The sequence below is a fragment of the Globicephala melas genome, chromosome 4 (assembly GCF_963455315.2).
Source record: "Globicephala melas chromosome 4, mGloMel1.2, whole genome shotgun sequence".
Taxonomy (NCBI): Eukaryota; Metazoa; Chordata; class Mammalia; order Artiodactyla; family Delphinidae; genus Globicephala; species Globicephala melas.
The window spans coordinates 98,506,230-98,526,221 of record NC_083317.1 but is presented as its reverse complement, the minus strand read 5'-3'; the positions used below and the strand labels follow the sequence as shown (position 1 = coordinate 98,526,221).

Sequence of the window (19,992 nt, the reverse complement as noted above, 5' to 3'; positions counted from 1 at the left end):
AATAGAGTAATATTTACACTCCAGTCACGTGGGGGAGGATGGCCTGGAGGAGGCCTAGAGCACCTGCACTTCACGTTGATGCTGTCTGAGACGAGGTACCACCTGCACTGTCCCCATACGTCAGGGTGATCCTGACATGCCACCAACCCTTCATACCCTCTCCTTTACTGTCCTTCTCCTCACACCCACCCCAACGTTTTTACAGCTCGGTCCTACAAACCTCCTCTCCTTGACTTTGTGCTCCTTCCCTGTGGGTCTTTCAGGGAGGTCTGTGGCATACCAGACCCACTTCACTTTTTAAAACTGCCTTAAATCATAGCCCTGGGCCTGTTGAGATGCAAAGGCCATGTAACAAGTTGCCCTTCCCTCTATCCACTCCCTCACCATGGCCTGGCAACAATTGTTTGAGCCTGACCCAGCCCTGGGCCCTCCTTAGGCAACCACGTTACCTGGTTTGCAAATATAAACTGGAACAATCTAGCTTCTCTCTCTAGAATTGGAACTGAAAAACCACCTCAAGAGACTGAGACTGTTAGCTGTCTGAGTAGTGCTGAGAGGGAGGCTGTGAGCAGAATGAGAGGCCTGCATGAACATTAATAAATTAAATCCCTGTGCATAAGCAGAAAGGACGAGTGAACGTAGGAAGTCAGTCAGTAGGGAGAAACAGAAATAACTTGCCCCCGAAAATCAAGGACCCATGTGTGTCCACGACCATCCTGGTGGAGAACTGTCTCAGGTCCAGGAACCCTAAATCCCTGTGAGGCCAACTCTTCTATAGTTCCTGTTCTTGGATTTCCATACAATTCCACTTCTCATTAAAATAAGCCCACTTTAAGTATTTTGAGTGGTTTCCATACATGAGGAAAAAATTCTAACTAGAATTCAGTTGGCAATACAGGCAGCTAAGGTTGGATAATGTTTGGATACCTTCCAAAGAACTGAGGAGGAGAAACTATCTTCTCTCTGGTTCTCTGGGGTCTGGTTTTAAACCAAAGATATAAAAATCCAGTCACATATCTTAACAACATTTAACATTCTGTGACAACATAAATCTCAGAATACCAGCCTGAGAGAGGGCCCAGAGACCTCCTAGGACACTAGGTCAAGGATCTCTACCTTTTCTCACAGAATTCTTTCTTCAGTTTTACAAAAAACCTCTTTATATAAAAAAAATATCCAACTACAGATGCATCTGTAGTTGGGCATTTGTTGGGCATCCCCTTGATACTCCCCCACCAGATCAAGAAACCCTAACAGTCCCCAGAACTCAGTTTGAAAGCAATTAACCTCTCATTTTATATCTGGACTATAAAGGATTTAAGCACTGCCCTATGGGAACATAAACACAAGACTTTACCTCTGAAACCATCTGTAATCTCCGGCTCTACTGTACAAATATTCAGCAGTCCTATAAGAAGAAATTATTTTATATTTGTTCTCTACGTGTTCTTGTGAAAATTTCCAACATCATAGGTTTCAAAATAGCCTAATATTGGAACATTCATCTGAGACAAATATTTCCTATCACAGTATTTTTAACAGAATGCACTGAAAGTCTTTGCTAAAGCAGATTGGATTTGGGCACCAGCCCAAAGACTGAACTTTTAGGAGATGTGGAATGTGTTTCAAGAAGCCCTAAGGTGAAAACTTGAAGCTGAACAATGATGACGTCTCTGTTTTGTGTAACTCAAGTATGTCTTTCAGACTAAAAAAGAGGTACGGTTTCTGTAAGAAATTGAATGATATAAGCATAGCAGTGTCTCTTAAATTTGACTTATTTAAATCTCAAAAGGTGGTTTCTACCACATATTTCAAACCACATTAACTTCAAAATCCATATATTCTGAAAGCAAGAAGCTGTGGATCAGTGATGAGAATAACATTCTCTAACAGAGGCCAGTTGCCCCAGTATCCACTCTCCCCATCTTCCCCAGCAACACAGCCCCAGTTTTATTTTGAGCAGCAATGTGACCACTTAAGCAGCTACAGGTCCAAGCTCCCTTGCGTCTAGACATGGCTAAGTTCTGGCCAATAAGATGTAAGCAGAAGTGGTGTGTGAGATTTCCAGAAAGGCTGGTTTCAAGCAAGCTGCCTCAGCGAGGAGGTGCCTATCTTTCTCTCCCCACTGCCGCCCCCCTCGGTGCCTCAAACTCAGATTGTGATGGCCAAAGATCTACAACCTTCTCCTATGACGAGGGGACCTTGAGGATGGAAACAACGTAGTGAGATGTACTGCCCGAGGAGCTCTTGAGTGCCTAATCCCACACTTGACATACAAGGGGAACACACTCCATGTTATTCCACTGTTCTTTGATGTTACCTATAATATAAAATTAAACCAAATCCTAATTGATTCAGTAGTCTAACTTACAAGATATTCTTCCAGGGCAACAGCATAGGAGGTCAGAGGAGAAAGTAGATGTGATGATTACTTTTGAAGAATAAAATGTGCATCTGTTTATCTCATGCCTCCACTTGCAGCTCTCTTCTTTTAAGTACAGTAGCTGTTTAAGAACTCTGCCATCGTTTGAATAAACAACAAAACGTTATCCTATAAAAGTATTACATTTACCTAAATAATGTGAAATTATATCCAAACTCACCTTAAAACCTCTCTCTCATACTTAACTAATTTTGAATATATAAGGTTTAGTTAATTGTAAATAGGGATGAAATACATTTCCCCTCTTAGAAATCTTTCTAAGCATTTGTATGTAGAATAACGTGTATTTGTTTTCTGGACAGAAAACAGTTCACATATTGCTTACTTCTGGGAGAAATAAGGGCATATAGAGAGCACTTTCACACCGATGTTTCCATAACTGTTATTGTATAGTATATGTATCTGAAAAAAAAAACCCACAAGATAATCCCATCAATCAATTAATTCTTTTCATTTTAAACATAACTGTCACCTCGTGGAGAATATTAAGAAGATTCTCTCCTTTTTCTTAATATGAAAGACATTTGCATTAAAAGAAGAGGATCTTTATTTCCTTAGAGTTCATCTATGCCTGTTGGTTATTCCCCAGCTAAAGCCATAATCCTGTTTGCAACATCATAATCATTTACCCAGCAAACAATCAGGGTGTCACTAACAAAGAATTATGACTTTAGGTAGGGGATAAACTACAGGCACAGATGAACTCTGAGGAAATAAAGATTGTTTTCATGCAAATGTGGCTAGTAATAAATAACAGGGATGAAAATTATGATGAAACAGAATACTCTATAAAAACAGATTTGGGGAGGTATAAATAGTATGTTTTTTAAATTTCTCCTTTCTGGAAGTATGATGCACAGGGTGTTTATAAAGTACCAGTGCGATTATAATACTCAAAAACTCTGAATGTGCATGATAGAAGAAATCTATAAACACAGGGAAATAACGTTTCAGAAAGATTTTTAACAAAATTAGATATTTCGATTTTAACAAAAACACCAGCTTTATACAATATTCAATCTAATTGTCCAACTCACTGAATGCATTCTTCACTTTTGATAGTGAGTTATTTTTATGGATCATTGATGTCAACTTGGTTCTAAATTCACTAATCCATCCTCTAATTTGTCTGTATATTCCATGATTGTAGGGTAAACTCATGAGAAATGATAATAAGCATGGTAGAGCCCTTTACAGTTCCCAAAGGGATTCTACACTCATTACTGCACTTTATACTCACACCATCTTTTTTTTTTTTTTTATCTGTGCCACGCGGCATGTGGAAGCCTAGTTTTCCGACCGGGGACCGAACCTGTGCCCCCTGCAATGGAAGCACGGAGTCTTAACCACTGGACTGCCAGGGAAGTCCCCACACCATCTTTTGAGCTAAGTCAAGACAGTCTTTTTCTCCAATTCACGAAGAAACACATTCAAATAAGTGATCTGCCGTCTAGTAAACAGTGTAACCTGATAACCTGTGTTTCTCGCACTACATATATCATGCTGCCTCCCCTCAGGAAAAGTTAGGGACTGAGACAGTTTATCAGTTGGATCCTGCACATTCATTCATTCATTCATTCGTTACTAATGACCACCCAATCTCAGCCAGGCACATGATAGTGGCTAAGCTAATAGAGTGGTGAACAAAACAGATATAATCCATGTTCTATAGAACTGTATCATCTAGTTGAGAGACATACATCAAAAAAACCCACACAAATAAATTAATAATTATAAGTGCTACAAGGAAAAAGTAGGATGCTGTGAGAAAGAATAAAAGGAACAAGGGGAATTAATTTAGACAGACGTTAGAGAGTCTCTTGAGAAGGGACATTCTGAGACCTTGGAGATGAGAAATTGCATGTGCCCACAACCAAGATGAGCTAATCATTGCTCAAGATCTTTCCAACAACTGAATCACAGGGACAAAGAGAACTGGTTTTTCTGAATCAAGGCATTATTCAAAATATTTGAGCACATTATTTCAGAGATGGAGCCACTGTGTAACATGCATGTGTTTAAGAAAAATTTTGTGTACCTCACATATAAAACACAGAATTAGGTGGTCTTAAGGGTGGGGTGTGCCACTTGCCTGTGTTGTGTGACACACTCAGAGTGCACCAGATGTGAATGACTTCAATGAATATCAAACAACATATTAAAACTATCAAATATAATTTAATTTCAATTTGTTTCCATCATGTGTATGGCCAGAGTTACAAATTTACAGAATTTCCTATGGCTATACACCAGAGGCAAATCTGCATATAAACTGCTAAACCCTAACATGCATGTCAAATCATATGATCATTTGTCCAATAGTTGCTAGAAGCACACTATACTAACTCTAGAATTAGGAATATGGTTGTGATTCTTCTAGAATGTCTGTCACTCTCTCAATTCCACAGTCAGAACTAGGTGCATGCCTTTCACAGTGATTTTTAAGCTTGATCTCCAAGATGAGAGAGCACATTGAAGCTGCTTCGGGCAAAGGCCCTCATCTTATTTAGTTTTTATTTCCTCATTAGACTAATGGCAAATGAATTAAGGAACTTTTCTAAATGTCTGGTTATGGGAAGCAAATAAAGGCAGGAGGGGGTCTGCTCTGCCCGAGGACCCTCATGTTTAATTTCAATGTCGTATTAAAAGTCAAATGACAAAGTCATTGGTACACTCCTTATTTCAAATTCTGGCCAGAAATGTACTGACGACAACCAATTACCAGCTTAATTTTTATTTCAAAATTCTTATATTGTAAAAGGTAATGGCATCTTATAAAATCTCCTTCTGAGCTAGTTTATAAAAAAACTCAAGCTATGGCCAAATACACAGAAGGGATAGTAGTGGTTCTACTTTCCTAATGAGAATAAGACAACCTCTCCTGTCATTTTGTCTGAGAAAAAACATTGGAGTTTTATAAATTGCACCCAGAGGAACAATTTTCTTTTCCATCAAAAGGGAAAAGGAAGATGTCTTAGAACAAAGGAGGAGAGGGGAAGCCAAGAAACTTTAAACCTGAGCAGACAGGTTAAAAAGAAAAACAGTATCTTTTCCTTTCTGAACAGATGAAGAGGAAATCTCCATTTAAACTTAGATACTAATATTCAGAAAGCTAGCAGCCTCAGGATAAGATGCCAGAAGGGCTTTTGACACAAATGACAAAGATTCAAGGGTGACTCACTGCTGTCTCTCTATGGGATTGCAGTAGAAGTACTAAGAGAACAGTAACAATTACAGAGGAGTCACGCTGTTTATTTTAAGATATTTCTTCTGAAAAATTTTAGTCTGATACTATGATTGGCTTCCCTGATTACTTATTGTTCACTTATGTTAATCACTTTTAATAAATGGCATTTTTATGCTAAAAGACATAGAAAGGGCTATAGGTTCTCTTCACCATCATTTTCTATCCTGTCAGTAGATGATGTTTGTGAATGCCAGTAAATTTTTTGATGCTGTGAAAAAAGTATCCAAGATCAATTTACACTAAACAAACATCAGTCTTGTGTAAGGGGTTTCTACCCAGAATCTCAGAATTTAGAATCTTGGAGTACTACTCAGAAGGGTTTGAACCCCAAGATATGACTATGCTGTGGTGATAGCATAACCAACCTGTAGGGATGTTCTTCTGATAGGTCAACAGACTCCTTAAGGGGAAAGTGTCCTAAACTGTCACAAAGGGACATCCATAAAACTATCCTCCCATGTCGTCTTCTGCTCTTTTTTAAGCCCTTGCATTATAAAATTACGTAAAACCTTGAACACCTACCAACTCCAAGATCCACTACCACTCAAGACTAGCAAAACACTTCCAAATGTGTTATTTTCTTTGGCTACCACAACAGTCCTTCAAACTATGTTTGAATTAGTCAGGGTTCTCCAGAGAAACAGAACCAATTGTGATGGCTAGCAAATTCAAAATCTATAGGGCAGGCTGGCAGGCTGGAGGCCAGGGAAGAGCTGATGTCACAGCTTGAACCTGAAATCAGTCTGAAGGCAGAATTCTCTCTTCCTTAGAGGATTTCAGTCTTCTTTCTCTTAAGACTTTCAAACGATTGGGTGAGACCCACACACACTATGGATGGTAACTTGCTTTACTCAAAATCTACTGATTTAAATGTTAATCTCATCTAAAAAATACCTTCATAGAAACATCTAAAATAAAATGTGACCAAATATCTGAGTACCTTAGCCTGGCAAAGTTGACACAAAAAATTAACCTTCACACTGACCCTCCCCAAATAAGATACTTAGGGAATCTTTTCTGTGTTTTACTAGAACAGAGAATGGCAAGTATTATGTCCACTTTATTTTAGGTCCCCTTTTTCTCTTCCAGCAGAAACTTTTGATGTTACCAGAACTTCTATAAATGTCAAAAACACCAATAGAAAAAAAAAAAAAAAGCTGTAATCACCAAAGTAAAAAATGGATTCCAGGCTCAATTAATGATACTACCAAGTATAACTTGGCCATCAAATGTACATTGACGACATAATTATTTAAAATGTAATTTAACAATTAGTGTTACTTTAAAGATAATCATTTACTAATTTATATAATATTATATATCAAATGTACTTCAATAAAAATAATTAGTTAATTAATTTTAAAAATATCATGTATCATCTTATGATAAGTTCTTAGAGACATAGTTATAACTTACTTTTTATCAATTTCCTTTTTTTAATTTAATTTTATTTATTTTTTTATACAGCAGGTTATTAGTTATCTATTTTATACATATTAGTGTATATATGTCAACCCCAATCTCCCAATTCATCACACCACCGCCACCCCCCGCCACTTACTTTTTAAATTTCACTAAATTTTACTAATATGATCTGCGATATAGATTAGTATTTGACATACAATATACCATTTGGAAGAAAAAGCCCTTAAACTTGTAATTTCACTAACTTTTATTAGTCTGCAAACCTTGAAGTATCAGAGACAATCATCAAAATCTCCAGGGCTTCCCTGGTGGCACAGTGGTTGAGAGTCCGCCTGCCGATGCAGGGGACACGGGTTCGTGCCCTGGTCCGGGAAGATCCTACATGCCGCGGAGCGGCTGGGCCCGTGAGCCATGGCCACTGAGCCTGCGCGTCCGGAGCCTGTGCTCCGCAACGGGAGAGGCCACTACAGTGAGAGGCCCGCGTACGGCAAAAAAAAAAAAAAAATCTCCAGCACCTGGACACGTAATCACTTGATTACTTTTTTCAGTTGTTCGCTTTATTCTGGGTGCAAAATGGAAAAAGTAATGAACAAATGATCATTAGGTACTCTTTGACCACGAGAGTGTAATGACATGTTGCTCGTCAAGAAAATCTTCTTCCTCCTCATCCGTACTGCTTTCAGAAACTGTCAGCAAGGACTGGATTTCCGTATCTTTTTCAGAAGAGCTGGAAATACATGAAAAGATCAATACACAATATACAGAACCAGGTTTCAATTCTTCATTTATCTTCTGATCAATACTATACACGCTGAAGTCATCGGAGGCAGGCAGATGTGAGGGGGCTGTCTTAGACTGAGACCATAATTTTCGATGTGCCCAATACACAAAGCCTCCTTGTAGTGAGAGATCCCCATCATTCTCCCTCTCCCAAGAAATAAAGCCACAGTGGAACCAAGGAGAGAAGATTTTATGGTCTCTTGTTGTGTCGTTCATTGATGATTCAGAAGGTACTTCACAAACTTACAGAGCCTCCGGGTCATCGTTAAGAACATTCATCATTACATTGGCTCTTTAACAGAATCCCAGTGAATAGACTGCCAGATAAATCACCTCTTTTGGGTGCGGGAAATGAGGACTATGTGGATAGCCAGTCAAGATATGCCAAAGCCAAAATTCAGAACAGCAATTATATAGTTATTTTATTTTATGGTGGAAAGGAACTCGTGGAAACTCTAGTGTGTTGCTGTCTGAAATTTGGGGAAAGACGTAGAATGGGGGAACAGAGAGGAGCCTGCATAGTTCAGATATTTTGGTCCAAGTTATCTAGAATTTCAGCCGATGTATGCTACTAAATAATATATAATAGTTCACCCTGTGACAGATAGAACTCTTCTTTGGATTTTATGCCTAACACAGGCTAAACCAGCATTTCCTAAACTCTTGTTGGTGGACCAGTTCATATCTAACTGTGATTAAAAAAAAAAAAAAAAAAGTTTTCACTGGCCTGAGAAAAGAAGGACAAGGTAATAACTTTTTCATGAAATTTTTCATTTTAAAGAACTGTGCTTTATTCTATTAGTATATTCGCTTTATATTTAGTACTAAATGTCTTTCCTTTTATGAAATGGTGGTGAGAGCATGAAGTTGGTTTGGTTACTTTGTTCTTAATGACTTTTTTAGGGAAAAAATAGCAACTTTACATGATCCCTTAAAAAAATATATTCGTGGTGTTAGAAATGCAAAAATCCTCGGACCACAGCTAAATGATTTCCTCCTTCAGAAAGACAAAGTAATGGACTCTTGATTCCCTTTTACTGCAATATTAGACTTCAACCAATCAAAGGAATTTACAATTCAAGGGATTTTTATTTTACATTTATCTCAGTCTTTTTAGAAGAATCCCTCTTCCTTTTTCAGGGAATTCCAGTATGTCAAAAGTAGCCTGATATGATAGACTACTTTTCTGAAGATTTATTAGTATAACCCATGTTCCTTATAAACAGATCACCATCTCTAAATAAATGTTCTTATGTAAGGAAACAATGAAGTTATACAGATTAAAATATGCTATCATTAATGATCTAGGCTTGATTTCAAGGAGACTTCTCAATATTCCATTCTATACATTGAGTAAGAGGCTATTAACGCAAAGTGTTGAAATTCAGTAAGTTAATGAATGCAAGCAAGGCAACTGTTTTTCAATATAAGAAGAAATGCTGAAGGATTATTAAATTCCAAATGTTTTTTCATTTTCCTGACACACATTGTGCAGCAGAGAATTATCTCTTCATGTTAAAGTAAGAACTTCATAAGCCTTTCACTAAATCCTGATAATAGGTCAGCAAAGGACCTAAACATTTTACAAAGAATGGACATATAAAGTACACACATGAGGACAATCTTTCTTTTTGTAGTAAAGATAACGAGGTGGGGCTTGTCAAAAATTTTATTATGCACTGTCTGTACATATAAGCTGCAGATTTAACCTACCTCTGTTCCTCAACTCCACATGGGTCCCTCGCACATGAGCTCTTACGGAAATTCTGGGTAGTCTGACTTGTATTCAGCGAATGGTTGTTGAAGGCTGATAACTCTTCTGAGGTTAGGCTGTAAAGTTTTTCTGAAGGATCTGAAATATTTTATTTCATGCATTGTCAACACATAAATTCAAGAAACACATGTACAGCATATGGTGCTGGAAGTTTACTCAAAGTAAACTACAAGCAGTACAAAGACGGTCAGTACAGATTTTCAATCACCTCAACTTTTTAGTATTGGTGGGGTGGGCTGAACGTGAGGTATGTTTGATCTGAGATTCCAAATGAGGGCATGGGTATCGTCACGTTAATCACACTGATTTATTTTTAGCAAATTTCCCAATTTTTTCAGCTTTTTTGAGATACAATTGACATGTAACATTGTGTAAGTTTAAGGTATAAAACAATGTGTTGATTAGAGACACAAATATTGTAAAATGATTACCACCATAGTGTTAGTTTATACCTCCATCATTCCACATAACTCCCATTTCTTTTTTGTGGTGAGAACATTTAAGATCTTCTCTCCTAGCAACTTTCAAGTATACAATACAGTATTACTAACTATAATCACTATGCTGTACATTAGATCCCCAGAAGTTATTCATCTTATAACTTATTCATCTTATAAGTTTATACTGTTTGACTAACATCTCCCCATTTCTCCCACTATCCTCTCCTGGTAACCACCACTTTTCTCTGTTTCTATGATTTTGGCTTTTTCTGGGTCCACACAGAAGTGATATTTGTATAGTTTTGGATAGTGTAGTATAGACAGTATTTGCTTTCCTCTATCTGACTTACTTTACCCAGCCACATTGATTTTTTAGTATACGAATTTTGATTTTTTGACATTTTAAGTGTCAAATGCCCCGAAAATTCCCCAAATTCCAAAGAAAATCAAGTGAGCCTCTTTAAAGTTACAATACTGGGCAACTCCTAAACTTGCCTGAATGTTAAATACTTTATTATATCTTTTTATCTTCTAAGAATTAAAAGGTTTGCCCACACACAGTCTGAGGCAATGGTTAGTCTTGGAAAAGCTACCCTTTCTTTTTAGACTTCCTTGCTTTGTTTGGGTAGGTAATAGCCATGTGTATGTGAAAGGGGTGAAGCCTTAAATCTTCTTCATTTTCATGAATCTGGCCAGTGATTCAGCCTGAGTAAGGACAAGTAGTACAAGCTAAATAAGCAAACATATCCTTATATGAACTACCAAAAAGTCAAGTATAGAAATAAATACAATTGCTATGTTAGGTCATAATGCCCTCGTTTTGTCATTGATAAAGTTGTAAGAGCCATCCAACTTATACATGAGGTTATGTTATGGAGACTTTTAAAACTTAAAACTACTGGCTGCTCTTCCTCCCTTCACTCTTATGAAAGCACCAAGATCAGAAGGACCAAACACCAAACTACGAGTATTATACAGTTGACAAAAGATACTTTTGTGGTGGGGGGCTGGTTAGAAATAACTTGAAGTTTTTTGTGTTTTTGTTGTTGTTGTACGCGGGCCTCTCACTGTTGTGGCCTCTCCTGTTGCGGAGCACAGCCTCCGGACGCGCAGTCTCAGAGGCTATGGCTCACGGGCCCAGCCGCTCCGCGGCACGTGGGATCCTCCCAGACCGGGGCACGAACCCGCATCCCCTGCATCGGCAGGTGGACTCTCAACAACTGTGCCACCAGGGAAGCCCAACTTGAAGTTTTTAAGCAAGCAGAGCTTCCCCTACAGAAGGTAACTTAGATTATTCCTCCTGCAAGATAGAGCTCAATACATTTACGACTGAAAGTGTCCTTAAAATCCCAGTGACTTCTAAATTACAATACGTGGAGAAATTCAGTAGGCTGAGGGATAAGGCTGCGGCTCCCACCGCCACCCCATAGCAAGCAGGACAGCTTTCCCTGGTCTCGTTTATGTTTGGGAACTCTCTATAAGATTAACTTTGAGAAAAACAAAAGATTCCTCAGCTAAAATTTTTGTCCCATCCCCACTTGCTGGAGATTAGGAAATTGAGGGCCCACCGGGGATTGATAACTTATTCAAAGTCATGTAACTACATAACAGAAGAACTGGAACTCAACCTAAGCTCTTTTAGCTCACCGAAATAATAAATCACTATGTTCCAGAATCTAATTATTTAGCATTAGGCTACTATCTTCTCTCCTGTTTTTCCACAAGATGAAAGAAAACAGGCAGGCAAGGTCCCTTCACATACCCCGGTGATAGAGAATGTTACCCGTGGGAAAGCAGTCAATTCAGAATTTGGAATTGGTAGAACCACAGTGCTAAAACCCAATGGTGATACTTAGATCTAAGGAATCCCACCAGGAGAGATATTCAACCTCTGTTAGGCATTTGAGTCCTAACTGAATGAGTGCAGAGCTAATTCAAATTGTGCAAATAGGATGAGACTATTTTTGTAAAATTATTCATTCTCAAAATTATATTTCAGAATACCTTGTGAAGTTAGCAGGAACAAAGGTGACATCACTTGACTTTCAAGGCAGAGAAAAATAAAACTGCTAACAAAAACCCTACTGCAGGTTAGCGTTAAAACCTAAGAGGTCAACCGTACAAAAACCTAAGTCTTCTGATTTTCCTCATACAGGACCAAGGAAGACTGCATTGATGCTTACATTGGAGATTTTACTTTATAACGGTCAAGTCAGCTGATTGTTGAGGAGTGGACTGAAATTAAATCTTTTCTATCCCTGGAGTAAGAGTGTATGTTCTCTGATCACTGAAGAATCTCTTAAATGCAATAATAAAGAACGGCCAAGGAGGAAAATTGACTAAATATGAAGTTCTACAGTGTATTTCTAAAACTCAGGTCATTTAAAACATGTACATAAAACTTTATTCTACGGGGAAATAAACACATATGAATATGGGGATATATGTATACATATAGCTGATTCACTTTGTTATACAGCAGCAACTAACACAACAATGTAAAGCAATTATACTCCAATAAAGCTGTTAAAAAAAAAAAAGAAGTAAAGAAGAAAGGCAGGACCAAAGAAACAGGTTAAAAACTTCAAAGAACAAAAACAAAGCAGACAGGCTATTTCCCAATAAGGAATTCACCACCAACAACAAAAACAAGAACTAGATACACATACAAAGGACACCCCAATGTTCGGGAGGTGTGACAACCAGGACCCTCGTCCTGTAACCTGTGAGCCTGTGCCCAGCCCGCCAGCGTCTTCCTCCTCACCCCACTGTCTTGCCTTCTTTATCCTCCACCACTTCTCTCCTTTGCCTTCACTCTGCCCACACCCTCTCCCTCTCAAGTGATCACAATAGTGATTTGAAGGAAGGATTTCACACTGTTTAAGTGGCACTGTGGTCTGGTGGTAAGACAAAGGAATGTGGGGCAGACTTGCCTGGGTTTGTGCCTGGGGGCTTCTGAGCACCCAGGGGAGGCAGTTACTGCCCCATCCAGAGCCTCAGTTACTGTAGCCACACAGGGGGGACTAAAAGCAGCACCGGCCCCATCTACCTCACGGGGTAGCTGTGAAGATCAAATGGAGCAACATTTCATGGAAGAACAAACAGTGATTATTACTACTCACTGAATGGTTTCATATTCCTCACATCAGAATGTATTTAATATGTTGACTTTCACTTTTATGTGTCACTCAATTTTTTTTCCAAAATTCAGATGCCCTAAAGCAAACAGATTGCCATTCTAACCCAACTTAACCTGACTGTCTTTACAAGGGTTATCTAGTTAATTAGCTAACTATAAATCCTGATTAGCCCTTTTACAGTTTAATATCTTACTTGATGGTCAACCTTTTCATTACTCAGGAAACTACTGCCTCACTCTTTTACTTCACAGGCAGTATGGCTACATCTGCTAGTATCAGGTAGATTTTTATTCTTTCTTGTTTAAGAAAAAGTCTTTTCCTTCCTCTCTTTAATTACTTGGTTCAGTACCTTTGGGCTCGTAGAAGCATAAGATTGCCATGGAAATGTAAGGACCACAAAAACTCTTTTTTTTTTTTTTGCGTTACGCGGGCCTCTCACTGTTGTGGCCTCTCCCGTTGCAGAGCACAGGCTCTGGACACGCAGGCTCAGTGGCCATGGCTCACGGGCCCAGCCGCTCCGCGGCATCTTCCCGGACCAGGGCACGAACCCGTGTCCTCTGCATCAGCAGGCGGACTCTCAACCACTGCACCACCAGGGGAGCCCCACAAAAACTCTTAAACCACAAATCAGAATGAGTTTAAAACAAATGAATCATTTTTACCTATTGAAAAGATGAATGCTTTACTGTGTATTATTACTGATACTTTCTCATAATGCATATCTTCTGATATTTCCAAATTCTTCAGGCTATAACAATATCCCAAAACTGAAAAAATGCCTTGGTAAGTAAATTATACTGGTATGTTGAGTTCATTAAGGGAGTGACTATAGTGTTATTTACAAAGATATTTGTGGAGGGAGTAAAAATACAGCCTGAACTATAGCTAACTATAATCCTCAAAGTGCCCAGAAAAAAACATAGTTCTAGAATAGAAACAGCTTTTATATGTTTTTGACTAAAAACTGGACTTGTGAAGTGCACCATACTTTACTGTATGTTAAAAGCACCACCCATGGGTTTCTTATATAATTTAACAGTATTTTCAGGACAGACTATGTGCTGGGCACTTAAATGTTAAAATGCATGTGTGTGTGCATGTGTGTGTGTGGAGAGAGAAAATTTTTATAAATATAATATTTAATATATACCTGTACTCAAATTCAATCACTGAACAATTTTATGATAGGGCCTATTATCATACTCATCTTTCATACATGGAAACGGATGCAGCGTGAGTTTAAGAAAGTAATTTGCCCAATGTCAAGAAGGTAGGAATTTCAGAGTTTCAGAGCTGGACCCCTGGCCCCAGAGCCTGATTCTCAACCACCTGCCTTGCTGCCCCTTGTCTCCTGATTCAGCAGGAAGTTGTATCTGCAACCTGCATACATGTGCGCACAAACACACACACACATGTGCACGTGCGCGCGCACATCCCTAGCCCCCTGCCGGCCCCACCTCCTTTTGAAATGGCTCTACTGTCAGCTTTAGCAATCAGAGTCAAAGGAGAAACTACTCAATGTATTATAGTTATTTTGTGTCTTTTCTTCTCCAGGCTCCTTGGCTCTTTTCCTAGAACTTAGGGGAAGTGGATGTATCTATCCTAGAGCTAACAAAAAACAAGTCAGAAGGTCTGCTGCTCACAAAAAGGCAGGTTTCACAGGGGTGCGAACTCATATATATTTGCTTAAGAGTCCAATTGTGTAGCTGTGTCTGTGTGACACCAGACCTCATGAAGTTTCTCCAGAATGCACCATGGGTAGTGACATGTAGGTGGAATTTTTCTGCCCAGTGATGCTGAACAGAACACAAAAGCCTGTGCTGAATCAGTGAATTTTCTAGAGTAGGGCCTGATTGCACCATAGCATCTGTCCCCTCACTGACTGTTGGGACGATTCAGCTGATGTGCTGTCCTCTTCCTTCCTCAGCTCCAGGTGAGTGTCTCCAAAGCTGTGCACTCCTCCAAGGCCAATCTTCCCAGATAGAAAGAGAGCTGTTCCTGGGTAGAGTGTGTATAAGTGATTGCATTCTGCTCCTGAACTATCAGAAAGCCCTGGCGGTTCACAGGCTACATAGTGGGTGTTTGCTTTTATATATGAAAAGTTATGTATTCTAGTGAAAATATTGGTGTTGGAGTACGAGGAAATGAGTGACACGGAGAAAAAGTGAAGCATGTAAGGACAAACCTGACAGAGGAAATGGAAAAGCTGAGAGGTTAGAAACAAAGAAAGACCACTGTTTTTAAAATATTTCATTTGTAAATAATGGAACTTATCAATTTATCAAAATAAAAAACCTTTCACCTTCTGATATAAAATTGTATGATTATCCTTTTGATCCAGTTCAGACCTGACACGCTTCATTTTAGAATTGGCTTTTAATGTGAGAATTACCTCCAAGGATATTTCCATTTGATTCTTAGTAATGCGGAGTCAGGCAAATGAATGACAGGTAAAGATGGACCACAATCTCTCCTCCCCCAACCCCTAATGAAATGAATGGAAAAAGCAGAAAAATAAAAAATAAAATAAAATCATAAAAAGAACCAAAGGAAGAGGTACAAGTTCACATAATAAACTTTGACAAGGGACAACCAAAGGAATAAACAGAAGATTCATTCAGGTATAGCTGGGGGCTACTGCTGTCCACCCCCTCCCCTCCCCACCCAGTAAGCACACAAACTAGTAACAGGAAGAGGAGAGTCATCTAAGGTGCTGACAAGTCTCACTAATACCACACGGATTTAGAGAAAAGTGGGTGAAGGGGAAGTAAGGAGAAAACATTATAAATATTTTCAAGCCCTAAAACATCCACCAGAAGATCTCAGCAGAGGCAAGAAAACTGCAAACTTGCAGGTGTCCCCCCAGGGACAGAATACACTTGAAATCAGGTCCAGTAAAGTTTGGTGTTTAATAAAATCCAGAAAAAAAGACAAAAGAGCCCAGATCCTCCAACAAAAGAGGTTAAACTCCCCAGTCCTTCATGTATCCTTCCTGTGCCTTTGAGCCAGCAGGATACAGAAAAGAGTACAACAGCCAACCCCCAAATAGTAGCTCCAAAGAGAAGATTAACACATCTCAGTACAGGTGGAGAGAGTTTCAGGGAGAATGCAGTCTCACTATATCAGAAAAGACAGAAGATATGAGCAAAGCCACCCACAATGCATGTGAGCAAGTAAGATACATGGAACTGACAGCAACTAGTTATGCAAACAAACTGGAATCCAAGAATCCACAGCACACAAAGAATGATTAAATGAAAGACCAATCTGGTAGATGACAGATCAAGACCATAACAAAATTCCCCCATAAGTCCTTGCGCTACAGAAGAAATAATGAAAATGACATTTTGAAAAAGAATAAAACTAATATCAAAGATCAAACAACAACATGTCAGACATCAAAAAGGATAATAAATTAAATGATCACTTGTTCCTGGACTGGATCTTGCACCAGAAAAAAACAAGCTATAATGCACATCACTGAGGCAATTTGAAAACATTAGATACGCACTGTGGATTAGAGAATTATAGTGCATCATTGTTAGATTTCCTGATTTTGATCATTGTGCCATGGTTATATAAGAAAATGTTGTTGTTCGTGGAAAATACACTGAAGTATTTTTTAGAAAAGGGTCATGATGTTTATAACTTCTCAAATGGTTCAGAAACAGGGTTGTGTTTGTGTGTACATATACGCAAATGAGGTAAGAGACAAACAGGTGGTGAACTGGGTAAAGTGTATATGGCAGTTCCTTGTACTATTCTTGTGTTCTTGCAAATTATCTGTAAATCTGAAATTATATCAAAGTAAAAATTACCAAAAATAGTCAAAGCAATACCTGTAAAGGGCTAATTTATTAAGTCAATCAATAAAGAATGGACTAAAACCAGCTGAAAATTGAAATTCTGACATAGAAGATGTCAGTAAATGCAAAGGAAGATAAAAACAGGTTAAAACAGTTGAAGAAAATGTAAGAAGATCCAACATAAACAAAACAGGTCTCAGCAGGAGAAAGCCAAATGGAACAGAAAAGCAACTCAAATATACAATAGCAGACAATTTCTCTGAAAATAAGGAGGAACTTAAGCGCTTTAAGAATGCTGAATTACTGGGCTTCCCTGGTGGCGCAGTGGTTGAGAATCAGCCTGCTGATGCAGGGGACATGGGTTCGTGCCCCGGTCCGGGAAGATCTCACATGCCACAGAGCGGCTGGGCCCGTGAGCCTTGGCCACTGAGCCTGTGTGTCCAGAGCCTGTGCTCCGCAACGGGAGAGGCCATGACAGTGAGAGGCCCGCGTACTGGGAAAAAAAAAAAAAAGATTGAACAGCTCACTTCTCAAAGTGTGTTGGGCAATGGCTTTTATAAAGCAACAGAGATTAGCCACTCACTGAGTTTGTAGGAAGGAGAAAAAACAATTTTTTTATGTCCGCATGAAGGATGAAGGTCCTTAAGCCACAATTTAACTGTGTATTATGTGAGCTAAGGGGACTATCTCTGATATGTCTGGGCACCCACATGTTTTATAACATTTTCAGGGTGACATCGGGGGATAGTCAAGACAACAGACACAAAGGTTGATGGTTAAAAGAGAAGGGAAAGGCTTGTTTTCTTGGAGGATGATATGAAGAATCAGGTGGAAGGCAGAGTTAATGTTGTCTATGGTGAAAAAATAGCATTACCTGCAGGATTTCTCAGTGCATTTAATTCTTTTTCCAAACTGTCTAAGGTTTGTTGATCAGCAGTGTCGTCTAAGAAAGGCTCGTCATGGTCAGTATCATCAATATATTCAATTTCTGAAATTTCAGAAGCAGCTCTAGAGAGTGATCGAGCAGCTGTATTTCTTGACCAGGGATGAGAAGAGGAAAGGCGGCTGGAACTTCTTTTCACAGAGTTGCAAAGTGGTAAATTTGCTGTTGAAGGTCTCTGTGATGTCCAGCCTAAAATAAAAAAAATTTAAATCAACTGTTTTTAAAATTCTGAATGAGTGCTTAAAGATACAAAAGACCAGTCCCCTGAACTTAGAACAGCTAAATTCATGCAACAGAGTTTATGAGAAAATGAACTTTAGATTATCATCCATTTTGTTTTACCTCAATTTGTGAATCCCGAATTACTTTTCCTATGTCATAAAGAACACTTCTGGGTTATTCTTCCCAAATTTTTTCTACATTCAGAGAAAGGCAAGCTAATTTTAATATTAACTAAAACAAAACATCCGTAAACCCAGTCAATTCCACAACAATTCAACACCCCAATCTTATCATCTATCCCATAGCCAACCACTGTGCCCTGTATCTTCAATTCTAGGACAATGCCACACTGTGCCTTGTAAGAGGATAGGATAAACATGGTATCACTTCCTAGTGGACCAATTTTATTTGATGGTGTGTAACATTCTTCTATTAAAACAGATATGGAGACAAAATAGACCAGTATGCAAAATCTTTTAGAAAAACACAGGCTTTAAAGAAATTGAGAACACATCTCTAATTTTGCTAAACATGAGTTCACTCTCAGCCACTTTATAGGGTGCTTCAGTGGAAAAGTTCCAGAAGCACAGGTCTGAGTCAGGTTATCACTTTGTTCCAGTAGGGTAGTGACCACTTTATCTTGATCTATTTCAAAGGTTGACTTAGTTGGTTTCTTCAATATGTGTGTTTCTTTCATAGTAGGAAAACATAATCCGTTCAAAACATACTAACAGAGCATAACTATATATCATTTGGTACTGCTCACAAGGTTCTTTAAAAAAGGCCAAGGGAATGAATATTCAAGACATAAATTTGGAAATGCATAGTGCAGGTATATTTTTAATATCCTGAATCATTGTTCTGATTTAGATAAATATAGCTAGCTAGTGGGAAGCAGCCGCATAGCAAAGGGAGATCAGCTCGGTGCTTTGTGACCGCCTGGAGGGGTGGGATAGGGAGGGTGGGAGGGAGGGAGACGCAAGAGGGAAGAGATATGGGAACATATGTATATGTATAACTGATTCACTTTGTTATAAAGCAGAAACTAACACACCATTGTAAAGCAATTATACTCCAATAAAGTATATATGAAGCAATTATATGCCAATAAAGATGTAAAATATATATATTAAATGTAAATAATTTATAAGATAATCTTGCATTCCCTTAATATAAATTGCCTTTGTGTAAAATATTGGATTCTTTAAAGAAGTGCTATTGTCATTATCATAAAAGTCATGATTTGACTTAACATATGCCATATAACATTATGCCCACTCTATTGACTCAAAGGAAAATGTAAGATTTAGAAGGGTGGCTACAGGTAATTGTCATGTATTAAACGGTTAATGATTATGGAGTTTGTCTTTTATTTTTAACTTAAAAGATCTATTTTGAAGATAGCTACTACCCTAAGAAGAATCTTAATGCAGTATGTAATTATTTAAGCAATTAAAACTGACTAAGGTAAGTCCCAAAGGGCACCAATTTTAATGAACATTTCAGAAATCAATTTTGAAAACAATTTTTGTGGGAGTGAAATTGTGAATAAATTAAGATTCTGACCTTTTTGTGTCTATTTGTGCTCAGAGACAATTCTGAAGAAAAATAACTGACAAAAACGTGCCTATGTTTTTTAAAAAATAAATGTAAATATCCCTAAGATTTATTTTAATGACTAGAATTTGGAAATGATTTTACCTGTAATATGTAAGGAATCAATATTTTATTTATAGCCATCAAGAAAAACAAACTTGCCATTCCCAAGAGTG

The 19,992-nt window shown here is 38.3% G+C and overlaps 1 protein-coding gene across 1 annotated transcript in view; it reads right to left on the bottom strand.

Moving 5' to 3' along the window:
* Window positions 1-7,684: 7,684 nt before the first annotated feature.
* Window positions 7,685-19,992, bottom strand: part of ZBBX (zinc finger B-box domain containing) — a 148,920-nt gene continuing 136,612 nt past the window's right edge. Inside the window, exons 19-21 of the mRNA XM_030864250.2 lie at window positions 17,930-18,187; window positions 9,609-9,747; window positions 7,685-7,842 (exon numbers count right to left, since the gene is read on the bottom strand). Of these exons, the coding sequence (XP_030720110.1) occupies window positions 7,716-7,842; window positions 9,609-9,747; window positions 17,930-18,187 (524 nt within the window). The 3' untranslated portion in view covers window positions 7,685-7,715. The remainder of the gene's footprint in view (window positions 7,843-9,608; window positions 9,748-17,929; window positions 18,188-19,992) is intronic.